The sequence below is a fragment of the Rattus rattus genome, chromosome 5, assembly GCF_011064425.1.
Source record: "Rattus rattus isolate New Zealand chromosome 5, Rrattus_CSIRO_v1, whole genome shotgun sequence".
Lineage (NCBI taxonomy): Eukaryota > Metazoa > Chordata > Mammalia > Rodentia > Muridae > Rattus > Rattus rattus.
The window spans coordinates 62,094,066-62,112,095 of NC_046158.1; the positions used below are offsets into that span (position 1 = coordinate 62,094,066).

General features: G+C 44.5%; 1 protein-coding gene across 1 annotated transcript; it reads right to left on the minus strand.

The window, feature by feature from the left end:
- Window positions 1-10,197: 10,197 nt before the first annotated feature.
- On the minus strand, window positions 10,198-13,933 carry Clp1 (cleavage factor polyribonucleotide kinase subunit 1). Its single transcript, XM_032903602.1, has 3 exons — window positions 13,766-13,933; window positions 12,454-13,081; window positions 10,198-11,295 (listed from the first exon to the last, which is right to left on the minus strand). Exons 2-3 carry the CDS (start codon window positions 13,057-13,059, stop codon window positions 10,624-10,626), a joined length of 1,278 nt encoding a protein of 425 aa, XP_032759493.1. The 5' UTR covers window positions 13,060-13,081; window positions 13,766-13,933; the 3' UTR covers window positions 10,198-10,623.
- Between the last annotated feature and the right edge of the window lie 4,097 nt (window positions 13,934-18,030).

Sequence of the window (18,030 nt, forward strand, 5' to 3'; positions counted from 1 at the left end):
TAAATGCCTTTTGAAAGAAAGACTATTTTCCACTTCACTTCTATGCATGTAAGAATGATATCTAAATGGAGTGGAAAATACATTCAGAGTCCTTCACCTTTTAAAGGGCTACTCTATTGGAAGGGAGAACCAAGTCTTATCTGACCTAAGGTCATCCAAGGATGGCTCTTATAAGACCATCTCTCTTGTAACAACATATAGCAATAAAAAAAAAAATCTAAAAACAAACAAGGGCACAGGAGTGAAGGGCACTGCTAACACAGACTTTTCTCTTTGGACAAAGAGGATATTTATTCCTGTAATAAAGCAAGGAAGCTTAAAAATAGGACAGCAACTATCATTTCCTTTTTTGTGTGCCTCTTTCTATGCCTATGGCTTTTAGCTACAACACCAAAGAGGAGAAATTCAATTTTTGGACTTTTGGAATCATCTATTAAGGGTCCTAGGCAAAAAAAAAAAAAAAAAACCAACTTGCACCAAAAGGTGAGATATTCTCTTTAAGAAACTAGGTTCAACGCAAGGATTGGTCCTTTTCCTCCAAATTTAGTAGTTTTTAATTCCTAACAAAGGCCTATGTGGAGGTAACCTAAACTCCTTATTCAATATGATTAAAGGAGCAATTATTTCTGATGATCACAGTAACAAAACAACACGAGCACCTTAATTTTACAGGATGCTTTTCATCTGGTGATCTCAAAGCACTTTACTCACATTATCTGGTGACAGAGTCCCTTATCCTATTTTGTAAAATTGATGGCTAGAGAATGCCTGGGGCCATTCCACTGAATCACTTGGGTAGTCAGGTTCAGAACCCAAGAGTATAATTGCTGACACAGACCCTTTCTACCACACTACATGCCTAATGATACCTTGGAATCTACAGACCAAAGTTTCTGCTTAAGTTAGAATTTCAAATGAAAGCAGTGCCATTCCCCACAAGCTGTATACTATTTGATACTAATAGCACTATTAAAAACATCGAAAGATCCAGACAATGAAATACAAATGTGTTCTGGAAGTTATCACTTCTTCTCTTACCCAAGACATAGAAGGCAAAGGAGCCTGCTACTGTCACCACTCAGTGATAGTGGTGAACGCCTTTAATTTCCACACTCAAGAAGCAGAGACAGGTGGATCTCTCCAAGCCACCCTGGTATGCACAGCTTCCAGGCCAGCCAGGGCTACACAGTGAGACTTTGCCTCAAAAGAAAAATTTAAAAAAAAAAAAAAAAAAAAAAAAAGGATGGGAGGGAGGTAAGCAATATTAGAGGTAGGCCCAAAGTTTGCACTAAGTTTTTACAGTCCTAAAAGCCAGATCCTATTTAGTCCTGATTTTATGCTTATTTCTGTTTCCTGACTTTAGGCCTAAATATCTTTATCAACTGGAAGAAGCAAATATCTTGATTTGTAGACAGTAGTATTAAAGGAAATGTTTCCCTCAAAACTCCAATGATAAAAGGAAAATTACTTAGTTATGTAAAGTGAATCCTATACTATTGCTGATCACATTTACTACAGAATAAGAGCCACACAGATTAGTTCTGCCATGATACAGCAGTACATGTAATTATGGAACCACATATTGAAATATAAATGAACCATTGTCAGAAATGTTAGGATGTATATTAGAAATGACAAGATAAAATAATTTATTGGTGGGGTTGGGGATTTAGCTCAGTGGTAGAGCGCTTGCCTAGCAAGCACAAGGCCCTGGGTTTGGTCCTCAGCTCCGAAAAAAAAAACAAAAAACAAAAAAATAATTTATTGGGTAGGTATAAATAATAACATACCAAGTCTTATCAAAGGAATGTGGTGCAGAAAGAGAAGGCACGAAACCGGAAAGGTGAGGGTGGTTCATCAGTCACTCTGATGAACACAACAGTATCACTAAAGTGTCCAAGAATGTGCATGACACATGCTGACCAAGGGGGAAAAATCATGGAGTGAAAATATGTATGTATAAAACAAACAATATAGAACCAGGTGTGTTGGCCCTCGACTGTAACCTCAGCACTTGGGAGGCATAGGCAGACAGAACTCTGAGTTAAGAGGCCAGCTTGGTCTACAAAGTAAGTTCCAGGGCAGCAACGGTTATGTACAGAGATCCTGTCTCAAGACAACAACAAACAATTCAGGATATGTAATTTGAAGACTGTCATAAGGTCTGATATAAGTAGTTCCTTTGGAGCAGGGCCGTGGACAGTACATGTATTACTGTTAAAATAACCAAGCTTTATAGCACAGTACAGTAAATCTGAATATATAGAAATGGAGATGCCATATAGAAGAATGCATACAAGCTATGAAGGAAACATCCAAGCAGAAGTTTTTTTTGTTTTGTTTTTTTTTTAAAGTATTATCATTACAGATCGTCCTAGGTACCCAAGTACCTTGCGACAGAATTCTCACAAACATTAGGTGAATTTGTATGTGCTCATGAGTACCGGAGAGATCTGACCGATACAAAGCAGACTCACACTGGGATAAAAGGATGGAGATCTAACCTAAGATTATCCTGGACAAGATGGCATTAACCAGGAAGTAAACCCAAGACGACAAAAATGGTCTGCAATCTAACATGAATCTGATTCTACGACTACTTCTAATAACTTTAGTCACTTTCTTGTTTCTCATTTTAGTGGTTTCATTTGGCCAACTGGTTAAGGAACTTTAATCCTCCTTAGGAATAGACGGTTATTGATAAAATATTGTCAAGTACATTCAAGCCCTACTTGTAAAAAGTACAAAGTACTAAAAGCATGGAGCACCTGGCTGGTGGGGGTAGGGAGAAGCAGCAGATGGATGGGAGAAAAGAACAGGTAACCACAGGACGAAGCTCTAGCCAAAATAAGTACCAGCGGAGTGTAGGAAGAGGGGCCTGAACGGAGCGGTGAAAGGAGTATAGTCCCCAGCCGGCAGCTGGAGGAAAGAGAGTCATCACCGGGGGCAGAACTGACTACCCCTGGCCCAGAAAACACGGAATCCACCGCGCGCAGGGCCCGCCGGAGCTGAGAGAACCGCGGGCCGGGGACGGAAGGGGCGGCGGCTCCGCAACTGGGCAGCCGGGCACCAACCGGTTCCAAGCCCCGGCGGCCGTGGTTCTCTAGACTCTGCGGGCGTCCGTTTCGGGGCCCATACAGACTGAGGAGGGGTAGGGCCTTAACCTCCTCCCCTCTGCGGTCCCCCTTCCCTAGAGGTCACTCTCCCCTCCCACCTAACTAGCCCCGCACTTCCGGTTCCGCAGGGGCCAGCGTCCCCGGTACTCACCCCCGGCGCGGCGCCCGTCACCGCCGCCGTCGTTGTCACCGCCGTCGTTGTCGCCGCCGCCTCCCAGCAGTGCCGTCTGGCCTCTGAGAGGCAGCGCGCGGCCCCCGCACGCTCCACGCCCGCCCCGCCGCCGCGCGCTCCCGACCGCAGACGCTCGCCTCCGTGCCGGCGCGCGGCCGTTACCCTCAGCCTAGGGTCTGTAGCCCTCACGGCGTTCCCATTGGCTCCCAGGAGCGGGCGCGTGCGACGTCTCTCGCGGGGCACGTTCTTCTCATTCATGCGGCTCGCGCCGCCGAGCCCGCCCCCGTTCACTCTTCCATTCACCCCCTAACCCCCGCCCCCATGCCTCCCTGGAACGTGCGCGCGACCGCGGGCGACCGCGGCGACCTCGCCTTCTGATTGGCTGCAGGGGCACGGCGCCGCGAACACGTAGTGATACGGGAGCGCGCGCGCCTGGCCGTCGTGTCTGGCTGATGGTCGGGAGAAGGGGCATGGCAAACTGCGCAGGATTGGGGACGAGGAAGTGAGCCGGCTTGGTCTGTCTCTCCCTTTGTCCGCTTTCCCATTTGTAATGTATCCAAGAAAAACTTTAAGAAAAAAAAAATTCTACGTATGTACCGGAAGTGCTAAAAAAAAAAAAAAAAGCAGATGCCCTTTCTTAGTTCACCAGCCTCCTCCAAGTTAGCCTGGTACAGTCCTGACAAGTGTCGATGATAGCCAATCACCGGTAGGCCTTTCCAGCTTCCTTCCTTGCCTCTTCATTCATTGGTGTGAGGATTAGGTAGGGCTGCCCCCCACTTTTTTTTTTTTTTCTTTAAGGAGCGCAACTTTATTTAAACAATCCGTTGGCTGGCGAAGGCATCAGTGGGGTAAATTCTCAGACCATGGCAGAATTCCTGAGGGGTGGTATGGCCTGGGCTATGGCTCACACATGGAGGAAGGAGGCGGCACGACCAATAGAGTAGTCTAAGGAGAGGGTTCTAGCAAGGGCAGGGTTAGACGAAGGAGCGTGGCTGCTATCCCTAGGTTTATAGCGCTTGCCCTATGGAGTGAGGCACCGGGAGTGCGCGCGGTGAGAAGCGTAGACACCCCCACGACTACACTAGGGATGGGCGCCGTGACCTCACCCAATTTGAGAAAACAGGCTGAAAAGAAAAGTCTTTCTAGAATAGACTGTCCCTGGCGAGCTGCTGGCCAACTCTCCGTAGATCACGGCACTACATTTTGCCCTAATTAGGCCGAGACAGCTGTGGGCCCAGTAGCTTTGCCATAGGGCTCTCCTCTTACAGCTTCAGGCCATCTCTCATTTGTAAAGCAGCTCTGTTACATAACAGCCCTTCAAAAAGATATCCCACGAGCCACTTCCCTGAAGCAAAGTTCTCTCAGTTCAGGGTGATTTCCAAGTCCTGTCATTGTTTGCTTGACTTGTCTTCAAATGTTACTGATTTAACTTTTGACACTTTAGCCTTGGGCAGCAAGTTAAAGCAAAAAATCTACCCTTTGTCTTTTAGAATCTAGTCTTGTCCCTTCTCTGACACGGCATACATGATCATTTTTACTACTGGCTTCAATGCAGCATTTATTGCAACCGATTCAAGTAAACATTTTTTAAGGAGTGCAACTTTATTTACAACAATCCGTTGGCAAAGGGGTCAGTGGGTAAATTCTCAGACCCTGGCAGACTTCCTGAGTGGTGGTATGGCCTGGGCTGTGGCTCACACATCGAGGAAGGAGGAAGCATGGCCAATAGAGCAGTCTAGGGAGAGGTTTTTTAAAAATCTTCAACTATATGAATAATTTTAAGGTATTAGTTGGAGGTACAACTTTTACCCTATCAAGTATATTCTGCCTATAAAATAACGTTTCCTTAAGATGAGGCAAATTTCATTTCTCTAGGATTTTAAAGCTTTATTTCTCTACTTCACAAGTTAAACGTTCTTGTTTTTCCTACCTACCTTTTTAAATAGGAAAACTATGAGAGAGAGAGAGAGAGAGAGAGAGAGAGAGAGAGAGAGAGAGAGAGAGGAACAGAGGTCAGCAACTTTCCCGTGTTGGTTCTTTCTTGGCTTACAGATACAGAGCTCAAGTTGTCAGTCGTGCCCAGCAAGTCCTTTCACCCACTGACCCATCCTGCCAGCCCAATTTTTCTACTAAGAACCTGTGTGAATCGTCATGTCTCTTGGCCAGAGTATACTAAATGGAAAAAGTATTCCATCATCCAACCAGAGGTCCGGAACACCTCAGGGTCACTAGGGACATTAGACTAATGGGTTGAGTCAAGCATAATCACTATCCCAAGATGTAGTGACAATTTTTGGATTTGGTTTCTTTAAAAAATATAAGAATGTGTGTAGGAATATGGGCCTGCTTCAGACTCTCCCCAGCAGCTGACTATGTTTGCCTAGTGCATTAGCAGAGGCATGATTTTGCCAGCTCCAGACAGTTTCTGTGATTGTGTGAGGTTTGGAATTCTGGGAACTTTGCAGAGGGTATATAAATGCTAGAGCCCTGAGATTGGTGGTCATTCAGCAGTGTTGGTTGTAGTTTATTAGTAGTGGTGCTCAAAGAAGAAACAATTAGTAGTGGTGCTCAAAGAAGAAACAAAAGAAATTAAGATTCAGAATCTCCTCTCTTCTTCCTTCTATCCTATCTAGTGATAGGAGGTGAAACTGGGGGGACAAAAGGTAGGAAAAAACACACCAGGGAGCAACCAAGTCATAACAAGGATTCCATTTTTCTTAGGAATGTTTAATAGGATGTACCTCAAAAACTTCTGAAAAGGGGTTGGGGATTTAGCTCAGTGGTAGAGCGCTTGCCTAGCAAGCGCAAGGCCCTGGGTTCGGTCCCCAGCTCTGAAAAAAAGAAAAGAAAAAAACTTCTGGAAATAGTCCAGAGTAAAATGAAGACTAAAACAATATATTATTGAAATGATCATACTTGAAGTAAATTACTTTGACAAGTATATCAGATAACACCTGACACTTTTTCTCTAGTGTCACTAGGCTTTTTCAAATCCTCTTCCCTTGAATTTTCTCATGCTTACCAATTGCAAAACAGTGTCACAGTTCAAATTAGTAAGAGTGTAACAATAAATGCATCCTTTAACATCTTCACCTTGAAATGCTACGCACGCACACACACACGCACGAACCAGAAAACATGCATGGAGGTTAGAGGACAACTATGAGTTTTCTCCAGACTGTCAGGTTTGGCAACAGGTTCCTTTACCTGCTAAGCCATCATGCCAGCCCTCCACCCTCTTTCTTAACAAAAGCTTCTTGAAAGACAAGTTTGCACCTTACCTCCTCAGTGTATAATACCTCTACAGTCTATTTCAGTGGGACTCGTGTCTCCACCATTCCAACGCTACACTTTTCAAAGTTTTGATACATACCAATGCTTGGGATCCCTTGTGAAGTCTTTTTTAGTCCCCAATATGCTTCACATTCTGCCCCCACTGCCCACCCCCATTTTGTTTTGTTCTATTTTATGCAGTACTGAGAATGGAATCCAGCGTCTTATGCCTGTACCACTAGAATTGCACCCCAAGCCTATTTGGTCTTTTAATTCCATCCTGTTTCCTTGTTTCCACTTTCATAGTACCTAAATTACTAAATTACACTGCTTAAAACATTTCTGTATTTAAAGGTTAGTGGCTGTCACAAACTTTCAACCCAAACCTGTTCTAAGACTCCAGATGCTGTCTATGCTGTACTTCCAGTTGGATGAGTAATGACTCAGACTTCAACAACAGTCAAACTCACTTGCTAATCTTTTACTTCTTCCTGTAGTTTCCCAGCACCTGGGCACCTGCAATCCTAGCACTTAGGACGGCTAAGGTAGGAGAGTCTCAAGTTGTCAAGTTGGACACCTCCTGGGAGACCCTGTCAAAAACAATTATGTGTGTGTGTGTGTGTGTGTGTGTGTGTGTGTGTGTGTGTGTGTGTGTGTGTGTGTGTATTAACAAAGAAGACTTCACAAGGGACCCCAAAGCATTGGTATGTATCAAAACTTTCGTGTTGGAAAGGTATCGTGTGTGTGTGTGTGTGTGTGTGTGTGTGTGTGTGTGTGTGTGTGTATAATAAAGTTGGCGGGTAAACAAAGGTGATTGGCTCTACAAGCCTGGTAACCTGAATTCCATCCCCAAACCCACATAAAGGTGGACTGACACCACTCCATGGGTTGTCTTCTGACTTACACACATGTGCTGTGGCAAGCATTTTACACACATACATCATGCACATAAATACCCACAAAAAAAAAATGATAACACAAATTTTGGGAGCTGGAGAGATGGTTCTGGAAGAGCCCTGGCTGCCCTTCCAGAGGACCCAGGTTCAATTCCCAGAACCCATCTGACGGTTCACAACTGTCTGTAACTCCAGTTCCAAGGGATCCAATACTCTCACATAGACATGCATGCAGACACTGTATGAAAAATAAGAAATATTAGGGTTTTACTGCTGTGAACAGACACCACGACCAAGGCAAGTCTTATAAAAGACAACATTTAATTGGGGCTGGCTTACAGGTTCAGTCCATTATCATCAAGGCAGGAACATAGTAGCATCCAGGCAGGCATGGTGCAGGAGGAGCTGAGAGTTCTACATCTTCATCTGAAGTCTACTAGAGTGAGGGTCTTAAAGCCCACACTCACAGTGACACACCTATTCTGACAAGGCCACACCTCCACATGGTACCACTCCCTGGGCCACGCATATTCAAACCATGACATAAGAGTAAATCAATCTTTTAAAAAATGTTTTAAAAAACCTTCAAAACATTTATTTATATGAGTCAGGTATGATGGCACATGTAGTAATCCTGACACTTGTATGGTGGAGGAAGACTGCTAGCTGTATACTGAGTTTGAGTGTAATCCCTGTCTCAAAACTGTGCACATACACTTTCTCACTAGAGAGGTGGCTCAGCAGTCAACAACACGTTTAAAAAAAAAAAGAGAGAGAAAAAGAGAGAGAGAGAGAGAGAGAGAGAGAGAGAGAGAGAGAGAGGGTGGGGGAGGGAGTTGCGGTGGCACACGCCTTTAATGACGACATTTGAGAGGCAGAAGCAAGCAGATCTCTGACTTAGAGGCCAATCTGATCTACATACTGATGGAGTTCCAGGACAGCCAGGATTATACAGAGAAACTCTCTCAAAAAACCAAAACCAGGAAAAAAAGCATGTTTTACTTTTCCAAAGGACAGAATTTGGTTCCCAGCACCCATATGGCAACTCACAGGCTAAACTCCAGCTCCAGGGAACTGATGCCCTCTTCAGGCCTTCCTAGACACCATGCATGCATGTGGTGTACATACATACACATAGGCAAAATATTCACACACATAAAATTTAAAGCAAGGGGTTTGGGGATTTAGCTCAGTGGTAGAGCACTTGCCTAGCAAGGGCAAGGCCCTGGGTTCAGTCCTCAGCTCTGGAAAAAATTAAATTTAAAGCAAGCACTCATGCATGTGTGCATGCATGCAGGCACATGCACACAAAACCCCTCAAAAATAACCATCCTTGATCCCATTTTTTTTCTTCCTTACCACTCTCATCAGCCAGTCCTTATCCATTTGACTTTCAAAATATTGCAGATGGTACAGCCAGTAGCTCTCCCAGCTCCTCCTCTGCAGCCCTTATCCTGTCCCCCACCAGTTCACACCTGGATACCTACACATGAATATCCCACTTGTTCCCTGGCTTCTCCAGAGGCTTGTCCTCTGTAATCAACTATCCACATAGCAATGATCTCTTCAAAACAGAGTGGGTCAATAAAACATTATATGAGAGGGGCAGTACTGGAGGCAAAATGGGTACACAGGGACAGAGGACAAGGAAATAGGGGAACAGTAGGAGAATTAACCAAAACTAAGTATGCATGAAAATGCTAGAAGGAAATATCACGTGTAAAATGCATTGTTCCATTCCTCTGCTTAATGACCAGTTAGTCCTATGATCTCTCCCACTGCTGTGGACAAAATCAACTTGACTCCAATTTATATACTACGCTTTACCTGCTTCTCCAGCTCTCTCTAGCCTCACTGTTATTTTTATTTGGTTTGTTACACCCAACAACCATGCTAAAGTCAAACCTTCACTAAAGTCAAACCTTTCCTTTCTAGGATTTTGCAGTTTCCTCTACCTGAAAGTTTTTACTACTTAATTTTTCTAGGTCTTACTTAAGATGGACTCAGAAAGTACCAATTCCTGACTGTCTCAAATCCCCAGATTTAAGCTTCTGTATATTACTTGCCTTTTTTACTCTTTTGCTGCAAGTTCATAAAACTTCGTTTCACACTGAGAACAGTTTCGGATGAGTATGAGAGTTGTGGGATGAAGAAAAGGTTAAACTTATTGTACACTTGCTAAGGTTCAGACAAGAAACACCAAAATGGCCTTTTCAGCCTAATGCCCAAAAACTCTAGTACATTTGGACTTTCAGACCTGGCACAGAGAAGATAAGAAGAGCTATAATAAAAAGGTAATGAACAGGGGCTGCAGAGATGGCTCAGCAGTTAGGAGCACTGGCTGCTCTTCCAGAGGCCCTGAGTTCCCAGCAACCACGTGGTGGCTCACAGCCATCTGTAATAGGATCCGATGCCCTGATGCCCTCTTCTGGCATTCAGACATATGTGCACAGAGCACTCACACACAAAATACATATTTTTTTTTTAAAAAGGTAATTTCCTATCTCAAGGAAATTGGATATGAAATCATCCCAAATTATCTCATCTCTAGCTTCGTATCTCCAAGTACACCAGGCACTAGAAACAGGTTTACCAGCAAGAGTGGACCATCATAAAAATGTGGATGGCACACAAGGAGGATCTTAGTGTTCCTTTCCTCACATTATTTTAGCAACAAACCGTTCCTACAGTTTCTATAATGCTTAGGGGAGAAGTAAAATTTAAAAAGAATCACACCAAATTCTATGACAATAATATTTATTAAAATTAATTGTTTTAAAGTTTGAACTCTTTCTCACTTCCGTCCTGGTTAAATAATATAACAAATACTATACCGAGACAGTAGAAAATGGTAACAAGAAAACCTACATGGTAGCGTAGGAAGACATGGAGTTCTCTAGGGTCTTGGAATCTTTAAAATGGTACCTTAGGCGATCTTAAAAAAATATTCGGATTTTCTTTTTGAGCGCTCTCCTTTTGGTTCCAGGTAAATGAACCAAATAATAGCCAGGACTCTGGCTACTGCTACTGTTTCAAGAGGTAGAGGATGTGCTCTCTGCTAGTTGGGCCTTGTTAGTTGCCTTAGTAAGACTGCCAGAGCTCATTCCATCTGCTTTGGTGATGGTCAGAACTCGAGGGTGCAGAAAGTGAGGCTCCTTGCTAATCACTACTTGAGATCCATGAACCGGATATCCATGATGAGAAGAAAGTTCTTAGGCAGTGGGCGGGGGGCTGGAGACAAGACAGTAAACACCTGGTGTTCCACGTCCACACTGGTCACAACAATGAATCCAGCCACACTGGTCTCAGAAAGGTTCTCTTCTGTGCCCTCAGCAGTGCTGACACTCAGGAGATGGTGCACCATATCTCTACCAGGGGTGACAGGTACTAACTTGAGCTGATTGTCCTCCTGAGACATGCCCAGAGGTAAACACGAGTCTGGGATGGTGGGTGCCCCAACTTTGTAGATTTTCACATCAGAAAATTTGACATTGAAGGCATGGGGATAGAAACAGCCTCGGAATCCATAGAAATATTCACGGATACGTTCATCCCTACATTCCCGCCGGAAGTCCTTGGAGCGTTCTACCACACCCCCTGATTTTGGGAGTAACACAGTTCGAACAAAATGAGGCAGGTCCCTTTTCAACTCGTTGTACAGTCGTTCTTGATCCAGAACCACAACCACATCCACCTCAAAGGCTGAAGCTGCGTGCACCAGGGCCTGGTAACCATAGCCCTTGACCCAGCCACAGGTGTTGATGACACAGCCACTCACAGAAGCTCTTCTATTCACTTCACACCTTTGGTTGAACACATCTGCTAAACGAGATGTAATCTGGAGAAGAATCAAAAGGAGAACAAAATAAGTAATAAATTCGTCTCTGTTTTTCTTAGTGATTAATTTTTACTTCATGTGCATTGACTGGTGGTTTACCAGCATGTATGTCTCTGTGAGGATGTCAGATACCCGTGGAGCTTGAGTTACAGTCAGTCATGAACTGCCATGTGGGTGCTGGGACTTGAACCTAGGGGCCTCTGGAAGGAGAGCCAATGGTCTTAACCACTGAGCCATCTCTCCAGTTCCTAAATCCATCTAAGTTTCTCTTTCTAGTAATAGGTACCATCCAAAAAAGTACAGGCTGGGATTCCAACCACAAGCCTTGAAGTATGCTTGGCAATTGAGCTGCAACCTTAGCCCCTGCTCTCCGGTATTTTTACTTTTCTGAGACAGGGTTTTAGTACAAAACTCTAGCCTAGCTTCACACTCTTAAAAGTCCTATCTTAGCCTTCCAAGTCCTATAGGGATCAGCTACAATACTCACTGATATATTAACATCAAAATTGATGGTTTTAACGACTGTGGTTTTAACCCCATAACATGGAGTTAACTTTATCCTAGAGCTGGAGTGACAGGCAACTGGGAATACCATGACATGGATACTGGGAAATAAACTCTGTTATTTTGTCTTTTTTTTTTTTCTGGAGCTGAGGACCGAATCCAGGGCCTTGCGCTTGCTAGGCAAACACTCTACCACTGAGCTAAATCCCCAACCCCTCAAACTCTGACCCCGGACAGTAGTACTGTTTTTGGTTTTGTCGTTTTGTTTGTTTGCAACACAGTCTCACTCTGTCCTGGAACTCACTATGGAGACCAGGCTGGCCACAAACTCAAGAGATCTACCTGCCTCTGTCTCTGCTGAAATGAAAGGTGCGTGTTAGACTCAATTGCTGACCCATGTCTGCACACCCCCTGCTTGCCGTTTTACCTCTTAATAATGAATTACTCTGAGCAGTGTCATCGAATGCTTAGCAGTGTAAAGCTCACACTTTTAAAATGGTCTCTCATGAAATCAAGTGGACTATCACATCAAAAAAATAAAAATAGAAAGAGCAATTACATTCAGAGAGAAAATTGTGCAGTTTTAAGTAACAAAGTTCCCTACTTCATACCCTGACTGTACCTTTTCCCTCCACCCCCTCTTAGCTCCCTGACCTTGTTGTAAAGCTTGATGTTGGTGCCAGGCGTGGTGGAGCCAAAATGATACACAAGAGGTGCCTGGATGGAGAAACCTTCTTCCACATCTGCGGGTCGCTCAATGTACAGGGCCCCCATGGTACCAGGAATGGACACAGAGCCCTGGCCTACATCCAACTCCACGTAAGTAGGACGTCGGCCCAAACGCACTGCGTAGTTGAGTAGCAGCCGGCACACCGTGGACTTGCCCACATCAGTAGGACCCACTACCATCACTCGGGGGCCTCTCTCCTCTTCCTTTTCTGCCTGCCTCCGCATCTGCTCCAAGGCTGTATGAGTGTTGAGGTAAAGCAACATAGGGGTGTCCTTAGAGACGTAAGCCACCTCGGTCCGGCCACTCAACTGCAGAGAACAGCCATGCCAAGTGAAAACAGCCACCTTGGCACCAGCATCAAAGGTGAATTTCTTGTTTCTGGTCAGCTCTGTGCCAAAGATCTCTGCCATGCCAGCCAGCAACTCCAACTGAACTGACTGAGATGCCTCCACCTCAAATCGAAGCTCTGTTTCTCGCTCTAGTTCAAACTTGGTCGTTGGCTTCTTGTCATCATTGGATTCCTCACTCATCTTTTCTGTTGAGCTGCTGTGCCTAGAACCCAAATTAAACATTGGATCAAATCACTATTCAAAAATCTTCCAATGGTTTAGTCCCTTTATCTTTGTCTGCACAGTTCTTACTGCCTCCAGACTCACGGTTTACAGCCTGTCTCCCCACATCCAGAAGGTAGAGGTATTTTTGTTTGCTCCTCTGCCTCTAGTAAGTAGAAGAGTAGCGCACCTTAACAAAATACAGAGTGAATGAATGACTAGGACATAAAAAGAAAACTACCTACAGATGTAATTAACAGGAGATTCGAATTGCATAGTCCTCCATCACTATTGAAAAGAAAGTAACACATGGCCATTCTCCTCCAACTCCCTTAGCCAATAAGAAACAAGCCTCTGAATCGTAAGCAAAGAACGGGACACTGGGTTCAGAATCAGAAAACAGTTGCATGTCCAGCTCTGGGACTACTAGTAGTTACTATAATCCAACCATTTAATACCAAAACCAACTCCCCAGCTGCTATACGATGGGCATTTACACGTCCTACCGTTAACAGTACAGTGCCGGGATAACAAGGACCACAGTTGGAAAAACAAAATATTAAACTAGAAACTACCAAAGAAATGTAAATTACTATTTCTGAACCACAATTCTGAGTCCAGTATTTATCACAGTTAACTCCAACATCAAAACCTGCCGGAACCTCTCAGAGGTAATTAGCCTTACCTGTAGAGCCTCTGGATCTAGACAAGCGTTACAGAAACCTCGGTACAGGACCTCAGACTTCCCCAACCATGAACGACGCTCACCTAAATACTAGCCGGAAAGCAAAGGCGGTTCCGCTCTTGCGCGGTAGTAGGAGACGCGGTCGCGTGATGCATTTTGGGACGTGTAGTTCGGAGTGAGTGAGCGCGCGCCACCGCATGGCCCTCTGGGAATTATAGTTTAAGGATTGTTCTGTGACGCGCGGAGGTGGGCGGAGCAGCGCCGTCACTTTGTGCGGGAAGACCGCAGCAGGCGGAAAAGAGACGTTGCTGGTTCGCCCACGCGCGGGAGGTGGTTGCATGGTCGCTCCCTATCTGCTGTCCAGCAAAGCTAAGGGCAACCAGAAAGGGAGCGGCACCACTGTCTAGATAAGAGCTCTGCTCGACTAGACCACAAGCCAAAAAGTGGGGGAAGTTAGCAAAACGCAGCCTAAGCAGGAGATCCAGGCGGAGGGAAAGTGGCAGAAACACACATAAGCAGAGACACACACTAAGTCAAAAGAAACACACATACCATGTCAAGCAGTCCCCACTTTGAGGCTATGCGGAACTGGCATATAGGAGAAACTAAGTGTAATTCATTCTCTCCACTCCCCCTTCTCTCCACCACTCTCCCCCACCCCAAAGCTAGCCAACCTGGCACTCCTTGTGATTCTCCTGCCTCTGACCTCCTGAATGCTGGGATTTGCAGACTTGAGCCACGAATCAGGCTGTTTTTTTCTTTAGTAAATTAGAATAAAAATCCAATGATTTCTTTCGTTTATCTTATGAATCAGTCATTATCCAACAACTTCTGCCAGAGTTTAAACTGTCCACGCACATCTGACAGTTATACAAAGTCGATCATTTACACCACTGCTAACCGGTTCCACATCTATAATCCACTTTTCATGAGTATGGCCTTTGGAATCTAGTATTAGTTCACTGCCTGACTTTGGATAAATCACAGGCTTCCTTTCCCTGAGACATCTCTTGTCTATAAAATGGGAATAATAACAGTGTTCGACCTCAAAGTTGTTTTAAAGATTGGATGAGACATATGTGCTAAGCACAATGCCTATAATATAGAAAGTATCTGATGTTAGCCTTAAGTTTTTATTATAGGCTGGAGAGACTATAATAATCTTATCTGTTTATACAGTGCTTTACAATTTTCAAAGTAGCTTTAGGAGTCCATGTTACAATACCCTACAAACCCAGGTAGGTATAGTATCTCCAATTTCATTCGAGAAGAAACGAAGATAATCAGAGGCATTTTCCCAAGCACTCAGTTATTAGAAGAGGACAGCTTTTTTGTTGTTGTTGTTGTTGTTGTTGTTGTTGTTGTTGTTTGTTGCTGCTGCTGCTGCTGCTGCTGCTGCTGCTGCTGCTGCTGCTGCTGCTGCTGCTGTTTTGAGACAGTGTCTCACTGCCCTGTCCTGAAACTCACTTCATAAAGCAGACTGGCCTCAAACAAAGATCTATTTGCCTCTGCCTCCAGAGTACTGGATTTACAGGCATTAAAAGTATAAAGACTTGGGGTTGGGGATTTGGCTCAATGGTAGAGCGCTTGCCTAGGAAGCGCAAGGTCCTGGGTTTGGTCCCCAGCCCCGGAAAAAGAAAAAAAAAAAGTATAAAGACTTAAGGGTAGGCTTTTTTGATGATTTTTTTTTTTTGCCAACTTAATTGAATCAGAAAATACCTGGACACCAAGGAGGCACACCTTTGGGTGTGTCTGTGAAAGGATTTCAGAAAAATGTAACTGAAGCAGAAGATTCACCCGGAATGTGGACAGCTCCGCCCTATGGCCTGGGATCCTGGACTGAATCAGAAGAGGAAAAGGGAAAAGCCACTTAAGGACCTACATTCCACACTATCCACTTCCTGATGTGGCCAGACTTAAGCAAGTTTTCACCACCACAGCTGCAAGCCGTTGTCACTGCCTTGCCTTCCCTGTGTTGATTGACTCAGTCTTCTGAACCATCATCAAAATAAAACCTCCTTTCAGTTGCTTTTTGTCAAGCAATTGATTACAGCAATGGGAGAAACAACTAGAACATTTAAACTTAGAGCTGAGGGAGCTGGATCAGTTTCTAATAACAGGAGAACAATTACATAGTGATAAACATGGTCGTATGGGTGTATAGTCATTTCATCCTGGGTAGAATCTTGTGCAGTAGTTCCAACTGTAACCCCATTTTACCCGTTTTCCCGAGTTTTAAGATTTATTGTATATGTCTGAGTGTTTTCCCTGTGTATATATATGTGGACCACACTCATACTTGGTGCCTGCAGAGGTCAGAAGATAATGGAATAATGGATGCTTGTGAGCAGCTATGTGGGTGCTGAGAATTAAATCCCAGGACCTCTACAAGAGCAACAAGTGCCCTTAACCCATGAGCCAACTCTCCAGCCACTCCACACAACCCATACTGTTTGTTTGTTTGTTTGTGGTTTTGTTAAAAAAAATTGGTTCAATTTTTTAAGAAAGGGTTTCTCAGTGTAGCCCTGGCTTTCCTGGAACTCATTCAATAGACTAGGCTGGCTCGAACTCAGAGAGCCATCTGCCTCTGCCTCTTGAATGTTGGACCTAAAGGTGTGAACCGGGGCTGGAGAGAAGGCTCAGTGGTTAAGAGCACTGACTGCTCTTCCAGAGGTCCTGAGTTCAATTCCCAGCAACCACATGGTGGCTCGCAACCATCTGTAATGGGGTCTGGTATGTCTGAAGACAGCTACAGCATGCTCATATACATAAAATAAATAAATAAATCTTTAAAAAAAAATAAAAAAAAATAAAGGTGTGAACCACAACTGCCCCACCTATTTTTATGTGTATAAGCATTTTTTTGTCTTACGTGTGTGTATGTGTGTGTGTGTGTGCATGAGTGCATGCCTGATGCCCCTTTAGTTCAGAAGACGTCAAATTTCCTGGAACTGGAGTCACCAATAACTCTGAGCCACGATTGCTAAACCATCTTCCCAGCCTCGTTTGTTCTTTAAAACATGGGACTGCTTTCCTCATCCCATCCCATGAGATGAATTTGAACTGAGAGATTAGGGCAGCTTTCTGGTCTACCTTCCTCTCGCTGGTCCTACCTAGCACTCAGTTTTCAGGCAAGTGAGTTGCCAACCTCTCACAGTTTTCTTTGGGGATGTGATTTAGTTGTGCCATTTATTCGCCATGCTGACATTAGCTTTTCAGCAAACTACTCCATGTAGACTGCTCCTTTTTCATTCTTCAGAATGTTAGCTCTAGACTTCCATTAGCAAGCTTGTGGCCTCATCTGCTTTCTTCGAAACGCATTCTTCCCAGTCTGGTTCTTTGCTTCCACTGTCAATGCCTCTCAGTTACCTCAAAGTCATCTTTCTTCAGATATTGTATAACCATCTCCAACTGAATTCAGGAAGAGCCCTCTCCTCCCTTTGAGATTGCTCTCCATTTCGCTTCTTAAATACAGAAAAAGGACATTATATATCTGTGTGTGCCTGCTGCCCGCACTCTCTTCCTTTTCAATCTCACCAGGCACTCCTGCCCTCCCCCCATAGGACAACCCATCATTGTGTCTTGTGTCCTGATCCTTCTCCTCTGCAGCTAAATCTTTGATAGTTTTGTTCCTTTGTTGATTTAAACTTATGAATATCCTTTTTGCTTCCAGCTTTAAATCTACAGCCTAAGGGCCCTAAGGGCCGTACTCTGTTTTCCTCAGGCCTGGATCCTCAAGGTCATCTTCCTCTTACACTACCTTCCTTTTTCCTTTGTTTGGCTCCTTGTGTTGTATGTGATGATGACGTGGGGGTAGCAATGTGCCACCGTGTAGGGGCAGAGGACAACGCTTTGGAGTTGACTCTGTCCTTCCACCTTGACATAGACTGTCTGGGGACTGGACGTGGGTTTTCAATCAGGCTTTGGGCAAGCGAGTGCACTTCCTTCCGAGCCATCTTTCAGCTCCAGTATTACCATTTCTATCTCTCACCAAGACACTGCCCCTCCCCTCTCCACCTCTCTCTCTGGTTTTTGTTTTTTGAGAACCTTGCATACTGGATCCTCCCATGTCTGCTTCTGCAGTGCTGGATCACATACGTGTGCTGTCACGACCAGTCTCCCTGGTTTTGGGCAGAGTCTTGCACTGTAGCCCAGGCTGGACTGCAACTCCCTGTGTACTTCAGGCCGGCCTCTTATTCAGAGGACTCATCTCATCTCAGCTTCCTGAATGATGGTAACCAGCCAGGCTCCTCCTTCTTAGCCAG